General features: G+C 39.4%; 1 protein-coding gene across 1 annotated transcript in view; it reads left to right on the top strand.

Moving 5' to 3' along the window:
• Positions 1 to 17,501, top strand: part of LOC103067910 (solute carrier family 9 member C1-like) — a 133,749-nt gene extending 116,248 nt beyond the window's left edge. The window contains exons 22-27 of the mRNA XM_088145101.1: positions 2,350 to 2,559; positions 8,627 to 8,764; positions 13,164 to 13,349; positions 13,731 to 13,845; positions 15,278 to 15,339; positions 17,270 to 17,501. Of these exons, the coding sequence (XP_088001227.1) occupies positions 2,350 to 2,559; positions 8,627 to 8,764; positions 13,164 to 13,349; positions 13,731 to 13,845; positions 15,278 to 15,339; positions 17,270 to 17,320 (762 nt within the window). The 3' untranslated portion in view covers positions 17,321 to 17,501. The remainder of the gene's footprint in view (positions 1 to 2,349; positions 2,560 to 8,626; positions 8,765 to 13,163; positions 13,350 to 13,730; positions 13,846 to 15,277; positions 15,340 to 17,269) is intronic.
• Positions 17,502 to 18,902: the final 1,401 nt, after the last annotated feature.

Genomic DNA, 18,902 nt, shown 5'->3' with positions numbered 1-18,902 from the left:
AGAGAAATTCTGGTTCCTTGGTTCTCCTCAAGGAATGTTCTTTTAAAAAGGTAATTCTGCTACATAATATATTCTAGTACAGATATGACTTCAACATGCAGCCACATTTTTTTTTCCTCTCCTATTGTTTTGGTTGATCAGAATGGTATGTGCTGTAATTTGACACAAGAATCAGTAAAGTGATTTCTCAAACTCTGGTTTTTCAACAGCACATATCCAGCCATTGCATTTCTGTTTCACAAATCCAGATTGCAGGCAAAGATAGATTGACTGGTCAATAGGTTAGTAATAATTTTACAGGAATGATGTGGAAGTTGACTGAGAGCACCCCACAGCTGCATACCTCTCTAATATATGCACAAACCCTGTCCTTTGATTTTGTTTTCCTTAATATTTACCCAGCATTTACATCTGGGCTGCACAAATCCAAGCAACTAAGACTTAGCAGTTAAGAGAGATAATTGCTATCTTTTGTCTTTACCTCAAGAGACTTTTTGGAAGAAATAGTACAGTGGTACCTCGGGTCACGAACACTTCTGTTCACGAACAATTCAGTTCACGAACAGCACCGTTCGCAAAATTTTGCTTCCATTCCCGAACTCCGCATCGGGTGACGAACAGGATCCACGGCCATTTTCCCTGCTGTGACACGTGGTCATGGCTTCCTGTAGGGAGGGGGACTCTCCCTCCAAACAATAACCGCCTCCCCACCCGCCTTCCTGTCCTCCACGCCAGAAGTCACCTCGAGCAAGGTTAGTGTTCTCTCTCTTCGTACTGTACTGTACTGTATTTTGTTTCATATTTTTGTGGTTTTAAAAAAAATACATATGGTTCAGAATGGATTAACCATATTTACATTGAACCTTATGGGAAAATTTGATTCGGGTCGTGACCAAAATCGCTTGGCGACCAAATTCGTAGGGGTCAGAACGGATTAACCGTATTTACATTGAACCTTATGGGAAAATTTGATTCGGGTTGCGACCAGAGTCGTGGAACGAATTAAGTTCATGACCTGAGGTACCACTGTACTTAACCTGCCTGCAGCTCATAGATTTCTGACCTAGAATCTGAATTGGACTGTGCTCATAGATCACCATTTAAACCTTAAGTCAAATGTGGTAAATTTACTTACACTTAGGATTGTTTTTTTAGTATTTGTAAGGTTAATCAGGCAAATGTCAGATTTTGGCAAGCTTTCTTAAGGTTCCAAGTTACGTTTTTTTCACAAAGATCAGATGATGCTTAGGCATGACTCTAATGTTGAAGTTAATTCTCATTTTCTCCAAATACAATATTTCTTTTTCTTCTTTTTGTCCTAATGCTTCTTACTAGGAAAAGAAATATTGAAACAAATTCAATGTATATTGAGCCCTCCATTTTTATTTGGATACTTTACTGGAAATTAGGAAATCTGAATGTTTGTTTGTATCTTTTTAAGGTAAACCTGAAGGAGATAAAGTGTTTGAGGCTTCTATTTCCCACTGGTTGAAAGAATATACTGTACTATCAAATGCTACATGGCCTTGGGAAAACAACCTTAAGGAGAAACATAGCACATTTAGCTAGAGGACATCAGCTTCAGTGGCCTTCCATGGAAAATCTCTTGATAGAAGAGATTTATAAGGCTGCTAGGTGGTCATTGGTTCATCCTTTGGGGAACAAGTATGCAGTTTTAGAAGTTTGCTTTATAATTGTCTTTCTGCATTTACTGTAGTGCACCTACCAAATGTATATTTGAAGGGTTAATAGTGGAATAAAATATGTGCAAATTATTGAAGCAAGAATGGCAAGCTGGCAAGCTGATCTCTGATTAGTCCATGTCACGGGAGTACAAGAAAGCTGGCTCCTAATTGGTCCTTTGTCTGACTGATCCATTTTGAAGAAATTCCAAGAGTACCGCTTCCTGATTAGTCTGTCTTTGAGGCAGGCTGCTGATTGGTGCAGCAGCCTCACCAGAAAGAATACCTAGTAGTATCCTGGCTCAAAAACAGTCCAATCAGGAACCAGATCTTCTGGAATTGTCCAAAATAAACAGAAGTCCAGCTACACAAGGACCAATCAGAGATCAGCTTGCCAGGTTCATATACAAGAGCCCAGTCAGCCCAGTTCAGTTGCCTGTGAGTTGCTGAGAGGTACATCAGAAAGCACCTCACTTTGCCTCTGAAGATGCCAGCCACAGCTGCTGGTGGAATGTCAGAACAAAAGAAAACTAGACCATGGCCATTCAGCCCAAAAACTCATCCCTGCTTCATTGATGCCAGATGTGAAAGCCTATGCCAGTACATGCAAATTATTGTTATTTCATTACCTGTCTAAAATTAATTATTACTGTTTTTTTAAACCTAGCTTTCTGGTACTGCCCCGTCTTATGGAGTTTATAAAGAAGTTAATAAAGATACTCAGAAAGATGTTGACAAAGATATCCGCAAAGACAGCCATAAACATCTTACATCTGCCTACACGGACTACTACGTGACTGGAGCTATTATAGGAGAGCTCAATTGCTTAACTAAGCAAGAAATGGAATATGGGGTTACTTGTGAAACTGCTGTGCAGGTTGGAGAATTCTGCTTTATAATGTTGATTTTACATGGTATTAGAATTAAAGTTTTTGACTAACAAATTATATATAATTATACAAAACTTTATTTTTTGAAATGGTAGTTCCTATTTTGGGTTTTAAAACTGAATTCAAAATACTTTGAACGTTAAATCACTTAAATCTTAACAGATGTTAAACAATGCATATTGAATTATCCAACTGCTTTATATTACCATTCCTGTTTTCTCCAATGCCCTAAAGTCAAAAAGATAAAACAATATAGTGTGGAACAGTATAGAAAGCAGCAGATTAATGTGTCCATTGCACAAAATTAATTTACTTAATATTTGCAAGATAAGCTGCTCTTAAAAATACCAAAACATCTTGTTACAGAATTTATGACTGAGGGAATTACCTGAGGCTTTTGTAATGGAAGACATAACTAGATTAGAAAAGCAATTCATTCTGCATTTTCAGTGCTTCCTACATAGTTGTTATATAGGATGTGGGGGCAATCTGGCTGTGACATCTGTCACCCTCCTGTTTGCTGATGTTGATGTGCAGATCTGGTTGGCTAGACAAGTGTCTTTCCCTCACCATTTCATGTGCATCCCTCCCAAAGTTGCACGCTCAATGGAAGAGGATGACCATCCCAGATAGAAGGAGTATACTAATCTTTGGTCAAGGGTACACAATACAGTTTTGTATAGAATTACTTTGTCAAAAATAGCCTATTTGGGGGTTGATATTTTTGCTAATCACAAATTATATTGGCATTTTAGGTTTCAATGAACAAAGAAGTAAACAAAATCTTTCTAGGTTATTGTTTCTTCCATCTAGAACTGAAGCAATCATGGTTTGCAGAATGACCCCTTTACCATGAGTGGTTCTCCTCCCCCCAGACTTATTCTGCTTCTTGTAAAGAATGCAAGACCAAAATTAATTCCTTTGTCTTATGGGGGAGGCTGGGATGGCCATTGCAGGCAAAGAGGAACCTATATGCATCTCCCCTCTTCTAAGCCATTTGTCCCTGTCCAAGGCCTATGTGGTTGAACTGACAAGCACCTTGGTCTCCAACCTCTGTTGCTAAAAGCCAGGTCTGCACAGAATAAAATTGCATCCCTTTATATGTTCTTGGATGAATATGCAGACCTTCCATGTATTTAGGGGACCTGGCTTGACAGCAACAGGGATATAATCCCGTTGGAAAATTCCTAGCTGAGTTTCAGGTGCTATAGCAATAGCAACACCAATGTTGAAGAGGAGGGGACACTTTATAGTTTGCAATATTATCTCAGTAGCAAGGACCAGTGCCCTGGAGGTGACTGGGTGTGAGTGCCTATGTATGGAAGAAGCTAGGGCTACTGGGTAATATACCAACCCCCTAGCTGCCCAGCAGTTTTTCACCAGAATTGAATATAATATTAGAAAAAAACCCACTGCAGATTGGATCAAAGTACAGGTAGTCCTCGTTTAATGACTGTTCATTTAGTGACCATTCAAAGTTACAATGGCACTAAAAAAGTGACTTACGACCAGTGCCTGAAGTTACAACCATTGCAGCATTGCATGGTCACCTGATTGTGATCTGGGTGTTTGGCAACCAGTTTGCACTTATGACAGGGTCATGATCGCCATTTGTGACCTTCCCAATTTGCTTCCAGCAAGCAAAATCAATGGGGAACCATGTGATTCACTTAATGACTACAGTTATTCGTTTAATGACCACCACAAAAAAGGTCATAAAATTGGGTCTGGTCACGTGATGATTCACTTAACAGCTGTATCACTTAGTGACCTAAATTCTGGCCCCAGTTAAGCAAGGACTACCTGTATTTTTTGTACAATAAAGGTTTTGGTCTTGAGCTGTTTATTTAGTGTAAAGGTTTCCATTGTATTCTTACTTAATTTTTATTACATGGAAAAAGGAAAAACTAGATGAGCAAAGCAAATTTAACAACAATTAAAATCCCCCCCAAAAGGAACAAGAACTATTGGGTTTCTAACTTCCCCCTTTTTATACATCTGCTAATTTTACAATATTTGTAGATATTTAGGTCCCCTTAGAAGCCAGACTGTAAGTGATTACATTTGCCATGCTGCGTGATGTATTGTATGTATGGCAACCCTTCTTGTTTAAATTTGGTTAAATTTCTATTATGAATATATACTGTTAGTTTTGCCATTGCTGCATATTCTCCAAGTTTAAGTTCCCAGCCAGATATTGTTGGAATTGTATCTTTCTTCTAGTGTTGGGCAAAATTTATTCTTATTGCTGTAGGCATTTATCTCATTAAATTATGAGGTTTCATGTCAATTTTATTTCTGAGATTATATACATAGTAAGAAAAGTTGTGGTTCCTTTCAAATTTAAATTCCAAATTTTTCAGCACTGTACTATATACATATCTTTCCAGTACTTTCGGGGTTTTTTTACATGTCCACCACATGTGATAAAATATTCCTTCTGTTTTATGGCATTTCCAACATTTATTACTGTATGATTTGTCTATCTTAGATATTATTGATGGAGTTGTATACCACGTATAGAACATTTCATACCAGTTTTCCTTTAAGTTATAACTTGGTGTAAATTTTATAGATTTAGTCCATAATTCTTCTCATTATTGTATTGTAACTGTTTCTTTAAAAATTTGCACCCATTTTATCATACTTTTTTTTTGTTTGTTCTGTGTCTGTATCATATCTGAGGAAAAGTTTATATATGTGCCCTAACAGATGGTGTTGGTTTTGTGTGAGCATTTCAAATTCTGTCTTTGAAAATTTTCTTTAATATAAATAGGGCACCAGGAGTTTCCCATACTATTATCTGGGAAACAAACAAAACATATACAGTATGAGGGGCCTTCTAATTAAATTAGCCACAAAACAAAAATAAGAATACAATAAACAAAAAGAACAATTGGATGCCAAAATAAGAGAATTGGAAAAAAGGCATAAAACAAGCCCAAATAAATAATTGATGAAAGAATTGCAAGAAACTAAACGGCAATTAAATCTATTAGAACCAGAAGAGTTACCAAAGAAAATAAACTTTGCCAAACAGAAAAATTTTGAATATGTGAATAAACTAGGAAAATTATTAGTCTATCAACTTTGAAAAAAGAGAAAAATACAAACAATGTCAGCAATAAAGAAAGGGTCCATATTGTTACACTCAACATCATGAATAATAGAATTGGCAGGGTTTTTTAAAAAAGAATTATATTACAAGATTAACATTGATGAAGTTGCTATGAATAAATATATTGAAAAGTCAGTTATCAAAGAATTTAACAATCAACTTAGGCAAATACTAAGTATACCTATACAGGTAGTCCCCAGTTTAAGGATGAGTTCCACTCCCAAAGTCTGTCCTTAACTCGAATTTGTATGTAAGCCAGAACAGTATTATTGTATAATACTGTATAAATAGTATTGTGTAATGAACTCAAATCATTGTATTTGTCACTGTATTTGTCAATGTTTCTAATAGTTCTTCAAATTCTTTGTAATATTGAGCTATCAACCCATCTGGACCTGGTGCTTTTATTTAACTTGAATCATTGTGTATTTTACTCATGTTTTGCTACAATTGGCTCCGTTCTTAACTATGGGTCGTCCGTAAACCAGGCACTCTTAACCTGGGGACTGCCTGTAACTGTCCAAGAAATGAAAAAAGCAATAAAACAAATGCAATTTGGAAAATTTGGAAGATGGGTTTGACAGCTCAATATTACAAAGAATTTGAAGAACTATTAGAAACATTGACAAATACAGTGAATGAAATTAAAGAAACAAAGGCAATACCACCAACATGGGAAGAGACATATATAACTTTGATTTACAAAGAAGGGAATGACCCAGAAAAAACAGTCATATAGATCAGTTTCCTTGCTGGCTGTAGATTACAAGATTTTTACAACAATATTAACTGGTAGACTTAAAACATGTGTTTCAGATATTATACATATTGACCAAACTGGTTTCATCCCAAAGAGAAATATAAAGGACAACAGTAGGTTTATAATCAATCTAATAGAACTTATAAACAAAAGAAGGGAGAAAACTGCACTAATTTTTTTAGATGTAGAAAAAGCCTTTGATAATGCAGTGGCATTTCTTGCTGGCAGTACTGAATAAAATGAACCCTAGAGAAGAGTTTCAAGCTTGGGTTAAAAGTATATACCAATGACAGAAAGCAAAGATTATGGCTAATGGAGCACTCTCTGCAAATTTCCAAATCAGTAAAGGAACAAGGCAAGGATGTCCACTCTTTTCTTTACTATTCTTCATTGTGTTAGAAATACTGGCAGAAAAAGTTTCAGGTGATAAACAAATAACTGGTCTCAAACTTTGTGGAGAGGAATATATGCAGATGATGTAATATTAAGCATCATAGAACCACAAAAGGCAATAAAACAGTTAATGAAAACAATTCATAGTTTTGGAGAATACTCTGGATATAAAATCAGTTTTCAAAAAACAAAATTACAAGATTTTTAATGCAAGGAGGAATCAATCTTCTGCAGGAAGAATCTGGCTATTGGATAGCTCACTCAGTGAAATACCTTGGATTATATCTGACAGGCAACAATGAAATCATATGGCTTTCTACCAGATTTCTCTTTCCACACGACTCTAAAAAGCTGGATGCCACGTTTAGTCTCCAACTTGCACAGGCCTTTGGACTGCAGCTCTGAGCCATACTGAAAAGTGATGCTACTTTCCACTACTCCCTCCTGGGCCTGAAATGCTTCTGTTGCCCCTTGTATGCTCCTGCCCACCATTCTCCAATCTTGCAAGAGTGGAGGAAGAATTTGAGGCTGAATGTATTTTGGATTCCTGGCATAGAAGTGACAGACTGGAAAATTGAATTCATTGAAAGGACTACCTAGACCAGTGTTTCTCAACCTTGGCAACTTGAAGATGTCTGGACTTAACTCCCAGAATTCCCCAGCCAGTAAGATGTCTGAAGTCCAGACATCTTCAAGTTGTTAAGGTTGAGAAACACAGACACAGAAAGCTGGTGTGGGTCTTCCGGGCCATCGTATGCCAGCCGTGAAAGCCTTCGACAATACACAGACACAAAGTTAATGGAAAGTGGCAGAGGACATTGAAACCCCTCACTTCTTTCAACCGTTCTATTTGCCATATCTTCCACAAGCTGAAACCACCCAACTGTCCTTCTATTCTGGCTTCACGTCCAGCAGGAGAGGAGAAACTAATTCAAGGAAGGGAAGAGACATATTTGTATGACTATTGAATAAGATACAGAGATTACCCACCTGAAGCTGAGAGAAACAAATCTTCCTCCTCCCACTTCTGACTTCAGAAGAAAGTAGAATATGACAAATTGATTTATGGTGTAATTGCTCTACAGGCTGGAATTAATTATCTGTCCTCAAAAGTAATGCTTTTATTACTATGTCAGCATGAGTATGCTATTGTTAAGTGAGTAGTTATGACTACATTCCATAAAAAGTTAATCAAGTTTTTAAATTAAAACTGAGCAAGCAACCTCTCACAGGTAGCAGAACTTTGATCTTTGAATCCTCTTCTTCTTCTCTGAAATCTGTGCCAGGTAGACATGATCCATACCATGCTGTCTTCCTCCCTGCATAGCAACCTTTATGTCAACTCCTCTGGTGTTCTTCCATACCCAGGAACTTGCATATCTTCGGTAGTCTGAAACTACCTAAATCCAATTTTCCTTGTTAGCCATCTTCTCATTTTTTCTCAGTCCAAGAACAACTCTCTCCCTATCAGCTCCTTATCCCATTTCAATTTCTTCCTACTCCCTTATGAGAGCTTCAGTGTGTGTGCATGCGTGCATTTGTGGAAAACCTCATCTGAATCTCAGTTACAAGTACAGCTTGTATTGCATGGTAGATCTCATGACAGGATGGCAGACAGTGTTAATCTGCTCCATTCTATCACACAAGGGTATGAAAAGTGCAAGATTTTGTCAGGTTCAGCCAAAGAAGAAATTGAAATTGAAGTCAATACAGTTGCCCAAATAGAGGGTACAATAACAGTTGTAATTCTCTCTTAGGCTTACTTTATACGTTTTTTCTCCAGACATGTTTCATCTCCATTGATAATTTGTTTGAAGCTTTTGATACGTTTTTGGAACCACCCTCCCTGGAATATAAAATATGGCTAAAAATTGCTCTTGATGTTGCTCTCAAAACTTTTAAGGAAAATCTTCCAAATCAGGTAGGCATATCTGCATGATTTTTATGATTTTAGTACAGTTGTTTTGCTATTACTCTCGCTTAAATTGTGCTGCAACTGAAATAGACTTCTCAGTGAAGAAGCTGGGAATTTTAATAATTGGTGTAGCTTGCAAATCCTGGCAATATTTATAGATAGTGATCAATGAATATCCCCATTCACTGGTTTCTAGAAAATGATTTCAGAATAGATTTTTGTATCTCTGCTATTTAAATATGTGGATTGTCAGCTTTGAGAAAGTGGGGAGAGAGGCTGATACACTATCATTTTGAATCAGAGACAGATGGAAGAACTCTGGAAGCAGTGGGAAGGACTGGAATACAGTGGTACCTCGGGTTACGAACGCCTCTGTTAACAAACTTTTCGGGTTACGACCAGCTCCGGCCGCAAAAATTTACCTCGGTTTGCGAACTCCGCCTCGGGGTACGAACAGGATATGCGGCCATTTTCCCTCCCGACACGTGGTCCGTGGCCATTTTCCCGCCCCTGACACGTGGTCCACGGCCATTTTCCGCCCCTGACACGTGGTCCGCGGCCATTTTCCGCCCCGACACGTGGTCGTAGGGAGGGGGACTCTCCCTCCAAGCAATAGCCGCCTCCCTGTCCTCCACTCCAGAACGGATTAACGGTAATTACATTGAACCTTATGGGGAAATTTCCTTTGGGTTGCGACCAATTCAGGGTGCGACCAGAGTCACGGAACGAATTAAGTTCGTAAACCGAGGTTCCACTGTACTTCTGGTATCTACTGTGTTCTGTTTTCGCATAAACTAAATGTTACAGAAATACTATACTTTGCCAGTGATAATTCTTTCAAAAGAAATAAATTTTAATAACAAGGCCCCCCTCATATGTGACTTGATCACCGAGGAGGGGGCAGACCTGGCATGCATTACCGAGACCTGGCTGGGGCCTGGGGGGGGTGCCCCTCTTGGAAATGTGGCCAGCTGGGTTCACAGTGTGGCACCAGCCGAGATGCCAGGGCAGGGGAGGAGGGGTGTCTGTTGTTATCCGAGAATCTCTGGTGGCCTTCACAGCATTGCTCCACAAGTCTCCGGCTGTAAGACACTATTTTTTAGGTTGGGTCCCCGCAAACAGTTGGGAGTACTGCTACTGAACCAGCCTCCATGCTGCGTGGCAACCTCCCTGCCTGAGCTGCTGGAGGCTGTCTTGGGGCTGGCGGTAGAGTTCTCTGGACATATGGTTCTGGGGGACTTTAACCTGCCATCCTTGGGATGGACCTTGGAGGTGGCTCGGGAGTTCATAGCCACCATGGAGGCCATGGGCCTGTCTCAAATTGTGCTGGACTTGACCTAAGACAGTGGCCACATGCCGGATTTGGTCTTCTTGTTGGAGCAATGGCAAAGTGATCTGAAGGGAGATTTACAGCTTTCCCCGTTATCATGGTCTGATCACATCCTGGTGACCCTGAATTTCTCCTATGCCACCCCTCTCCGCAGGGAGGCAGGACCCATGCGACTGCTCCGCCTCTGGCACCTGATGGACCCATCAAGGTTTCAGAGGGAGCTGGAGGGTATTCCCATGGATCTGCTGCACTGCCCAGTGGAGGCCTTGGCTGCTGCGTGGAATAGGAAGGCAGCCGGGCCCTTGGATAGGATTGCGCCTATGCGACCTCTCTTGCCACATCAGCCCTGACACTCCCTGTGGTTTACAGAGGAGCTGAGGGTTCTGAAGAGGGTCAAGAGACATCTAGAGCGCCACTGGAGGAAGACAAAGACTAAATCCGACCGAACACGGTTAGAGCCGCTATCAAGGCCTACATTGTGGCAATAAGAATGGCAAAGCGCCAATACTTCTCCACCCTTATTACGTCCGCAGAATGCTGCCCGGCAGCCCTGTTTGGGTTCACTAGAGCTCTCCTTGGTAAGGGAGATTTGGTGATTCATTTGCAGGGCCGCACGGAGGAATTTTCGGAGCATCTGCAGGACAAAATCGCTCGGATTCGTTCTAAGTTAGACTCCAAGCGTGGGGCAGGATCTGGGGAGATACCAGGGGGTCGTTCTTACCCAGTTATCTGGGAACAGTTTGATCCAGTTGATCCTGAGGAAGTGGACAGGATCCTTTGGATTGTGAAGGCTACCACTTGCCATCTTGACCCACGCTCCTCCTGGCTGATGAAAGCAGCTCGGGAGGTGACATGTGGTTGGATCCAGGCAATGGTTAATACATCCTTGTGGGAGGGAGTGTTCCCGGATGCCTTTAAGGAGGCATTGGTGCACCTCCTCCTCAAGAAGCCCTCCCTGGATCCTACTGTACTGGACAACTTTCGTCCAGTCTCCCGCCTCCCCTTTTTGGGGAAGGTGGTTGAGAAAGTGGTGGTGTCACAGCTTCAAAGGGTTCTGGAGGAAACGGATTATCTGGACCCTTTTCAATCAGGTTTGAGGCCCGGATATGGAACGGAAATGGCATTGGTCGCACTTATGGATGATCTCTGGCAGGAGTGGGATGGTGGAAGCATGACCATCCTTGCTCTCCTTATCTCTCAGCGGCTTTCAATACCATCAACCACAGTATCCTTTTGGGACTCAGGGAATTGGGGGTGGGTGGCACAGTTCTGTGCTGGTTTACCTCCTTTCTCCAGGGCCAATCCCAATCGGTGGTGATAGGGAGTGAGAGGTCCCATCCCCGGCCCCTCCTTTGTGGGGTGCTGCAGGATTCGGTTCTCTCTCTGCTCCTTTTCAACATCTACATGAAACCACTGGGTGAGATCATCCACCATCATGGGATGCAGTATCATCAACATGCCGATGATAATTATACATCTCCATCCCAGGTGAGGTAAGTGATGCCGTGACTGCCCTTTCGCGGTGCCTGGAGGCTATAAGGGTCTGGATGGGGAACAACAGGCTTCAGCTGAACCCTGGTAAGATGGAGTGGCTGTGGGTTAATGGCTCCTCTGTATCCGGAACTTTGTCATCTTTGGTGCTGGATGGGGTAGCACTGCCCCAGACAGACCCAGTGCATAATCTGGGGGTCCTCCTGGACTCACGGCTCCTGCTCAAAGAGCAGGTAGCAGCCGGGGCCAGGAGGGCCTTTGCACAACTTTGGGTTGTGCATCAGTTATGCCCTTTCCTGGATCGGGATGCCCTTCGAACAGTCACTCATGCCCTTGTTATCTCCCAGATAGACTACTGCAATGCGCTCTACATGGGGCTACCCTAGAAGAGTATCCGGAAGCTACAGCTGGTCCAGAATGCGGCCACACGGGCTATTTTTGGAGTCCCAAGAAGGGCCCATGTAACACAGTTGCTCCGCAAAGTGCATTGGGTACCGGTTTGCCTCTGGGTCCAATTCAAGGTGTTGGTTATCACTTTTAAAGCCCTACATGGCATGGGACCAGGTTACCTAAGGGATTGCCTCTTCCCCATGACTTCAACCCGTCCCACCCGATTACACAGAGAGGGCATGCTTCAGACCCCCTTGCTAAAAGAGCTCTGATTAGCAGGGTCCAGGTGGGCCTTCTCTGTTGCAGCCCCCGCTCTTTGGAATATCTTGCCCCCAGAGGTGAGATTGGCCCCCTCACTCCTGGCCTGCCGGTGGGATTTGAAGACCTGGCTCTGCCGATTGGCCTGGAGTGGGGAGGGAAGACATCAAGTATGGGGATGGCTAGCCCCTTAGGGGCCTGTCGTCCGTAGCTCTGGAAACCATCAGCCTCTGAATTATTAATTATGGATGATTAACAAATTGACACATTGATAGAATACTGAAGAGCATTAAAACTGTAAAGAATAGTTTATTGTTTAAATGAACTATGTATTTAAATGGAATCAATACAACATCTCATGTTTTATCTTATTGAATGAATAGGTACATTTGAGTACTGAATGGAATTGATATACTTTTTTATTGTGGTTTTAGCCAATGTATACTAAATATGTATGTATTAGTATACAGTTTGTTGATTAACATAATTGTGCAAAACTTTTCTTTTAGTTAAATATCAAAAATTGGACAAATAGTTTGAGTACTAGAATATATAACTTGAAAGCTTAACTTGAAACTCTCTGCTTATATTCAAGATATGATTTAGGATACAAGTCTAGGAAATAATTTAAGTAAATGTATATGAGATGGGTAGCCTGTAAATTTAGTAAATAAATAAATACATAGTAACATTTACTGAAGTTTTGTATGGTTCATCCAAAGAATGAAATAATAAGCAGAACAAGGCAACAAGTTAAAATCTTTCAAGATACTTTTCAGTATAAAAAACATCTTGGACAAGGCTATGCAGTTATCATGAGTTAAGCTTGATTTAAGAGAGATTCTACTTTATCTTGCATGAAAGTCTTGAATTATGGCCAAGCTAGAATTTCTATAAATGTTCATCTAATTCATATAATATGTCTTTGGTGTATAGGATTGGACATACAAAGTGTGTGTGCAGTTTTCTAATATGTATGTACTGGATGTACCAAATCACACTAAATGTGATATTTATGATGAAGCTATGGATGATGTAATTCTTGTACATGGATCTGTGCAGGATTGTCAGTTTGGGCAGCCTTATTGTGCACCTTGCATTTTACCTAAAACTTGCCATCAGGTAAGAAATACTTTTGTAGTTAGACAATAATTACATGATTTATAACAAGTAGTCAGCTGCATAGGGGAGCAAACATCCTCAAAGCATGAGGAAATAAAATTAAAATTAAAGGAGGAAGAAAGGGTGGGATAGCTTTGATGTTCTGTTTTCAAATTTTTATTTATTTTATATATTTATATATCTGGTCTGTTAATTAAAAGAACAATATCATCAATATAACAGGTTGCTGGTTAGGATTAAATATTTATTTGCAAAATGTATAGGCATCCAAAGACTCAAGTCAGCTCAATATCATTATAAGTAGAGCTCACTGCACTGATGCTACAGAAATGAACTCTTGTGATTTCCACAATAACTTACAGTATTATGATACTCTTCCAGGTACAAGGCACTTCAACTGCAACAAAATTATTAATTATACGAACTATAGATGAAGGAGCACGGAAGAGCACTGCAACATGTGGTAGCGTTTGCCAGTATCACACAAGACAGAGAGGTGAGGGGAAATTTATAATCCTTGATATCAGAGAATCTAACTGAAATTATAGTCCTCTTCTTCTCCTTCCTTCCACCTTTCTCAGCATTATAGGCTTCTCAAGAGAGCTGGGTCTTTGCATACTGTGGAAGGGAAGAGAAAAAGAAAGACAACCAGGAGCAAGGTGCATGGACTCAGTTACAGCAGTGATGGGTGCACTGTTGGAAGACTGAAGGGCCAGGTTGGGGACAGAAAAGATCTAGAGAAAATCTATCTAGGCAAGCGCTAAGAGCTGACACTGACTTGATGGCACATAATCAATCAATTATATATTTATAATTCAAGTATAGTTTACCTATAATCTGTGTTATGATTTATTAAATGTAAAACTCTGTGACATGCAGGTTGCTTTTACTATTGAAGAATGGAAAAGTCCAGTCATCTCGCATAATTTAAAAAGCGATTCAGGCTCCTGCCCCTGCCCCGAGAAAGAATGAATGTAGCCAGACTATTTTTGCCACCCTTTGTCTCCTGGGAGCAAAAATCATCTTTATTTCTAGCAAAATAATGGCAGAATTGTTTTATGGACATAGTATGTGCTCGGATCAGAGTCTTAATGCCTGTGTTAAAGTTATGTTTATCATGGCTCTATTTCCAAGTAAATGTGCATATAATTATAGCCTTAACTAAGAGTCTTAGAAATAATATTAGTTATCTTAATAAAGGAAATGCCTTAACCTTTATAAATTATTTCTAAGGTATACATTTTCAGCCGTGGTTGATAGGAAGTAATTATTTAAAAAACAGTTGAAATAAATTCCCCTGTAATTCAAATAAATGACTAAACTAATTGCAAATGTCTATCAAAAACCTGTTATTTATGCTTAAAATCCACTTATTTTTTATAGTAGTTATCCAATTTTTAATTAAATTGTTCTTTTGGCTTCCAAACATATGTGAGAAACTGAAACAAATGTTGGCTTTTTTTTTTTTTTTTTTTTGGTGCCTTTGAGTCAGTTTTTGACTCCTGGCGACTGCCTGGACAAGTCCCCGCAGTTTTCTGGGCAAGACTTTCAGAAGTGGTTTGCCCCGGCCTCCTTCCCAGGGCTGAGAGAGAGCGCCTGGCCCAGGTCCCCCAGCTGGCTTCGTGCCTCAGGCAGGACTAGAAGTCCCGCTCTCCCGGTTTCTAGCCTGGCGCCTTGTCCACTGCACCAAACAGTATTATGTGATCCAAAAACAAAACAAACAACACAACAGTATGGATTTTCTATAGTTTATAAACATAAAAGCCTTAGAGGGATAGTGTATGCACATCTCCGTTTAGTTTTTGGAAATGTGCAGAGATAACTGAACAGAATGAATATTGGGAAATTGTGTGTTGTGTAGATCTGTCTACTGGAATGTTTAAAATCAATTCAGCTGGCTTTCAAATGTTTTTCTCTTAAACAAATAGCCACCTTGGGACACATTTTTCCTTCAGACCATAGCAGTCAGAGCACAATTTCAGAGGATTTAGTAAGTATGCGTATTGCATTTATTCAGAATTATGTATATGTGAGGATGCCTAGCTACTATGCCAGCCTGCTTTGGGTGATAGGTAAAGACTAAAGAGTCTCTTTATACTGGCTATACGATTAAAGAAAAAAAAATCCAAACTTGCTTGTTTCATCTTCCCAGCATGATTTGGGAGAGCTCCGAATCCCACCATAAGTGCCTTTCTGGGACTGCCTGTTCCTTTAGCCAAGTCACAGTTCCTCCCACCCCTTTTTTAATCATCTTGCCTGATGAAAAGCTCTTGGAAACTTTTAAGTATAGTTACAAACACTTGCAACTATTTCGTAAAATTAAATTTTCAGATGATCTAAAGAAAGTAATACTGGGAGGGTTTTTTAAAATTAAACGTTCCTAACTCTTCAGAGCAATGTAGCCAATGAACTGCACATCAGTTGGAAACAAGATAAATAACTACTGTGACTAGGCTGTCATTTAGGAAAGGTAAAGGACAACTGAATTCCCAGATGCAGCTTTTTTTACAGCTCTAGTTAAAATACTGTGAAGGCTATATTATGAACAATTGAGTAAAGTGTTGTTACTGCTGCATATTATTTCACTTTGCTGTACTATAATGGTTCAGTCTGTTTGAAAAACAGTTTCAAGTTCAGCGCAGAAACCACTCCAAACGTAGCTTGTTTTATAAATACGTTAACTGTGCTCATGAGAAGACAGAGAGTACAAATCTTTAAGCCAGAATGAAGTCTCCAATCCTGGACAAATTCTTCCTCTTGCCTTCTTAGATGCTTTTGATCTGTTCTTCATAAAGAATGGTTTTGTCTGGCCTTTCTGCATCTCCTTAATTACCCTCTCCATAATGATTCATTCATTTCAATTTATCTGGCCACCCATCTTGCAACAGCAACTCTGGGAGATAACACAGTTGAAAACTTCATTACAAATTATTCTGTTAACTAAAACAAAACATAAACATAAAAAGACAGCTGGGGATAACCAAGCAACCAGCACATCATGGTTGCACATCCACTAATCTCCTGACTCCCTTGCCCAGGAAAACACCAGGTCTTTAAGAGCTTTCCAAAAGACCAGCAGGGTTGGGGCCAACCTGATCTCAGATGGGAGGACGCTCCAAAGGGCAAGTGCTGTGACAGACAAGGCAGATGTGGTGTCCTGTAACAAGTGCCTTCCTGTACACTTTTCATTTTGACACATTAGTAACTCCAATGCATTTTTCCATATCACACCAGCTCTAGTAATCCTGACTGCTCTACCTCCTGTTCTTAATGTTAGCTTAGTTCCTTGCTTCCTTCAATGCTAAATTTAAAACAGTCTTCTCTGAACTTGTCCTTTATTCCTCATCTCTTCTTCCTGTTAATCCTCCACTAAAAATCTTCAAGAAAACCTCACTGCCAAATCGGTGTTTTGATCTGTCCATTGCCTTTGATAGCTGATCGTTCTCTTTTGTAATCTGCTTAATGTTCAAAGTTTCTGGCACCAACCCCTCCTTGTTTTAACTGTTCTTTAAGCATTTTCAGGTAATGAAATTCTTCCTCTGCTTTCCTTCTCTGTTTTTGGCCCACTGCCTCTTCCTACACACTGCTGCTGGGCTTTCAGTACTATTTATGTTCCAGTAATGGCCAGCTCTTCATCACTAGCACAGAATAAGCAGAAACCATGATGGCATTTTTTAATTGTTTATTCACTGTCCAATCAATTCATTGCCATGTTCACTGTTATATTACAAAATGCAGTATTTCCTGTTTTATCCTTATGATTCCTAGGAAAGTATGTCTATAGGTTTATTTAAATTTTATGGCTTTTATTTCACTATATCAATGGTTAATCTCAAAAATATTATCTAATTATACATTTGCTGAATTAGATTTTTATTGTACAAGGAATGCATTAAAGTTGTTAATTTTTCCTTATACAGGGATATACTTACATAAGCTCCCGTAACTCCAGCTTAAGAAAAATTTCATGAAAAGCAAATATGTGCCAGCCTCACAGAGCAAGGATGCAACATTTTGCACAGAAATCAGCAACTAAGGAGTGCTGTCAAATCCTTGGTGAAATCATTTTTTATTAATTAGCTTTCTGTGAAAAGTTTTCACATTTTAATCTTTTACAGAATGTTACTTAGATGAAACTGCTAATAAAACACCAAAAAGGACCACTGAAATTGTTTAAGACTTTTGAAATATTTGATGTTATTTCAGTTGTTACAATTTCTGTAATAAATTCTGAACTGATTTTATGCCTCTGTGATTTTCAATCTGTGATTTTCCTTTTATGCCTCTGTGATTTTCAAAATATTTTTATCATTATGAAGCAAAAATAATTTCCATTCATATTGTTTTTGCATACTGAAATTTATTAGTGACTGGTTGTTTTAAACAGCAAAAAAAAAAAAAAAAGTTGCAACAAATAGCCTTTGAACAATTAACATGGCACAAGTTTTTGTACAATAGAATGATATATGTTTTGAGGATGTCCAAAAGAGACAAGGTAAAAATATTTTAATGGAGATGAAGAATTGGTAACAGTTGGTAACATATTTTAAATCCATAGTAAGATATCCTTTGTAGTAAAACATGCATGGGCCCAGCTGCTTGAACCTTTCATTGTCACAAGGACAACAAATTGCAACGCCTCATTTCTTTCATGACCCCAAATGCACTTAGAGGAGGTTAAAAGAAGAGTCTACACGGGCTTTGTGAACTTGGGATACCTGAGCTCAAAAAGCTTCAAAAGGAGCATGGAAGATGGGCGTAACGTTCCATGGCATCCTAAACCAATGTATCTTCACCATGCCATCAAACACAGCAAAGTCAATCCAGAAACAATTAATACTAGTTTTTTTCCATTTCTGTCCTTACAAATTACAAATACAGATCATTCTGAAAAGAGGTCAGGACTCTGCTTTGTAATTTTAAATATAATCATATAACCATGGAAGAAGTGTGGATATAAATGCCTCTCTTAAAAAAATGGCAAGATAGCCTCTCAGAAGTAGAGGAAGAGGGAGAGAGATGGATCCAGTACATTGTATTGTTTTGGGAAGTTAAATCAAAGGCACACACACATGGATTTCAGGACTTGTGTAGTAATATGTTGTCAAGAATTTTCCAGAGCTACAGATTTTCGGCAGGAGCACCATCCCCACTGTAGCATGCCTATAAGAGCAAGGCTCCAACTGTTCTTTACTTCTGGCCTCCAGAAAGGTCATATCTCAGAAGTAAAAAAAAAAATTATATATATATATATAAAAAAAATCTCTCCAAGATAGTGAGGCCTTGAAGGTATTTATAAATGCTAATCTGCTCTTATAGCATTTCTATTAATTTGCCAGTTATGAATTTCATAATGATTTCAAGCTAACACTAGGACATTTTCTGACAGTTTGTTTTTCCTGTGAGCAGGAATGTCTAAAACATTGAATTAATTTATTTTCTTTTTTAGCCTTACATTTTTTCCCCATTTCTATTTAATTTGTATCTGCCTGTGACTGTAAGAAGGTTTGATTGATTGCAAACCAGTTCTAAACAATAAGGAATAAGTCTGTC

The sequence above is a fragment of the Python bivittatus genome, unplaced genomic scaffold, assembly GCF_059951505.1.
Source record: "Python bivittatus isolate LINGU-HERP-01145 unplaced genomic scaffold, Pbiv_v1 ctg000480_np1212, whole genome shotgun sequence".
NCBI lineage: Eukaryota > Metazoa > Chordata > Lepidosauria > Squamata > Pythonidae > Python > Python bivittatus.
Note: the sequence above shows the minus strand (reverse complement) of the source record. Positions and strands in the feature narration are given on the sequence as shown.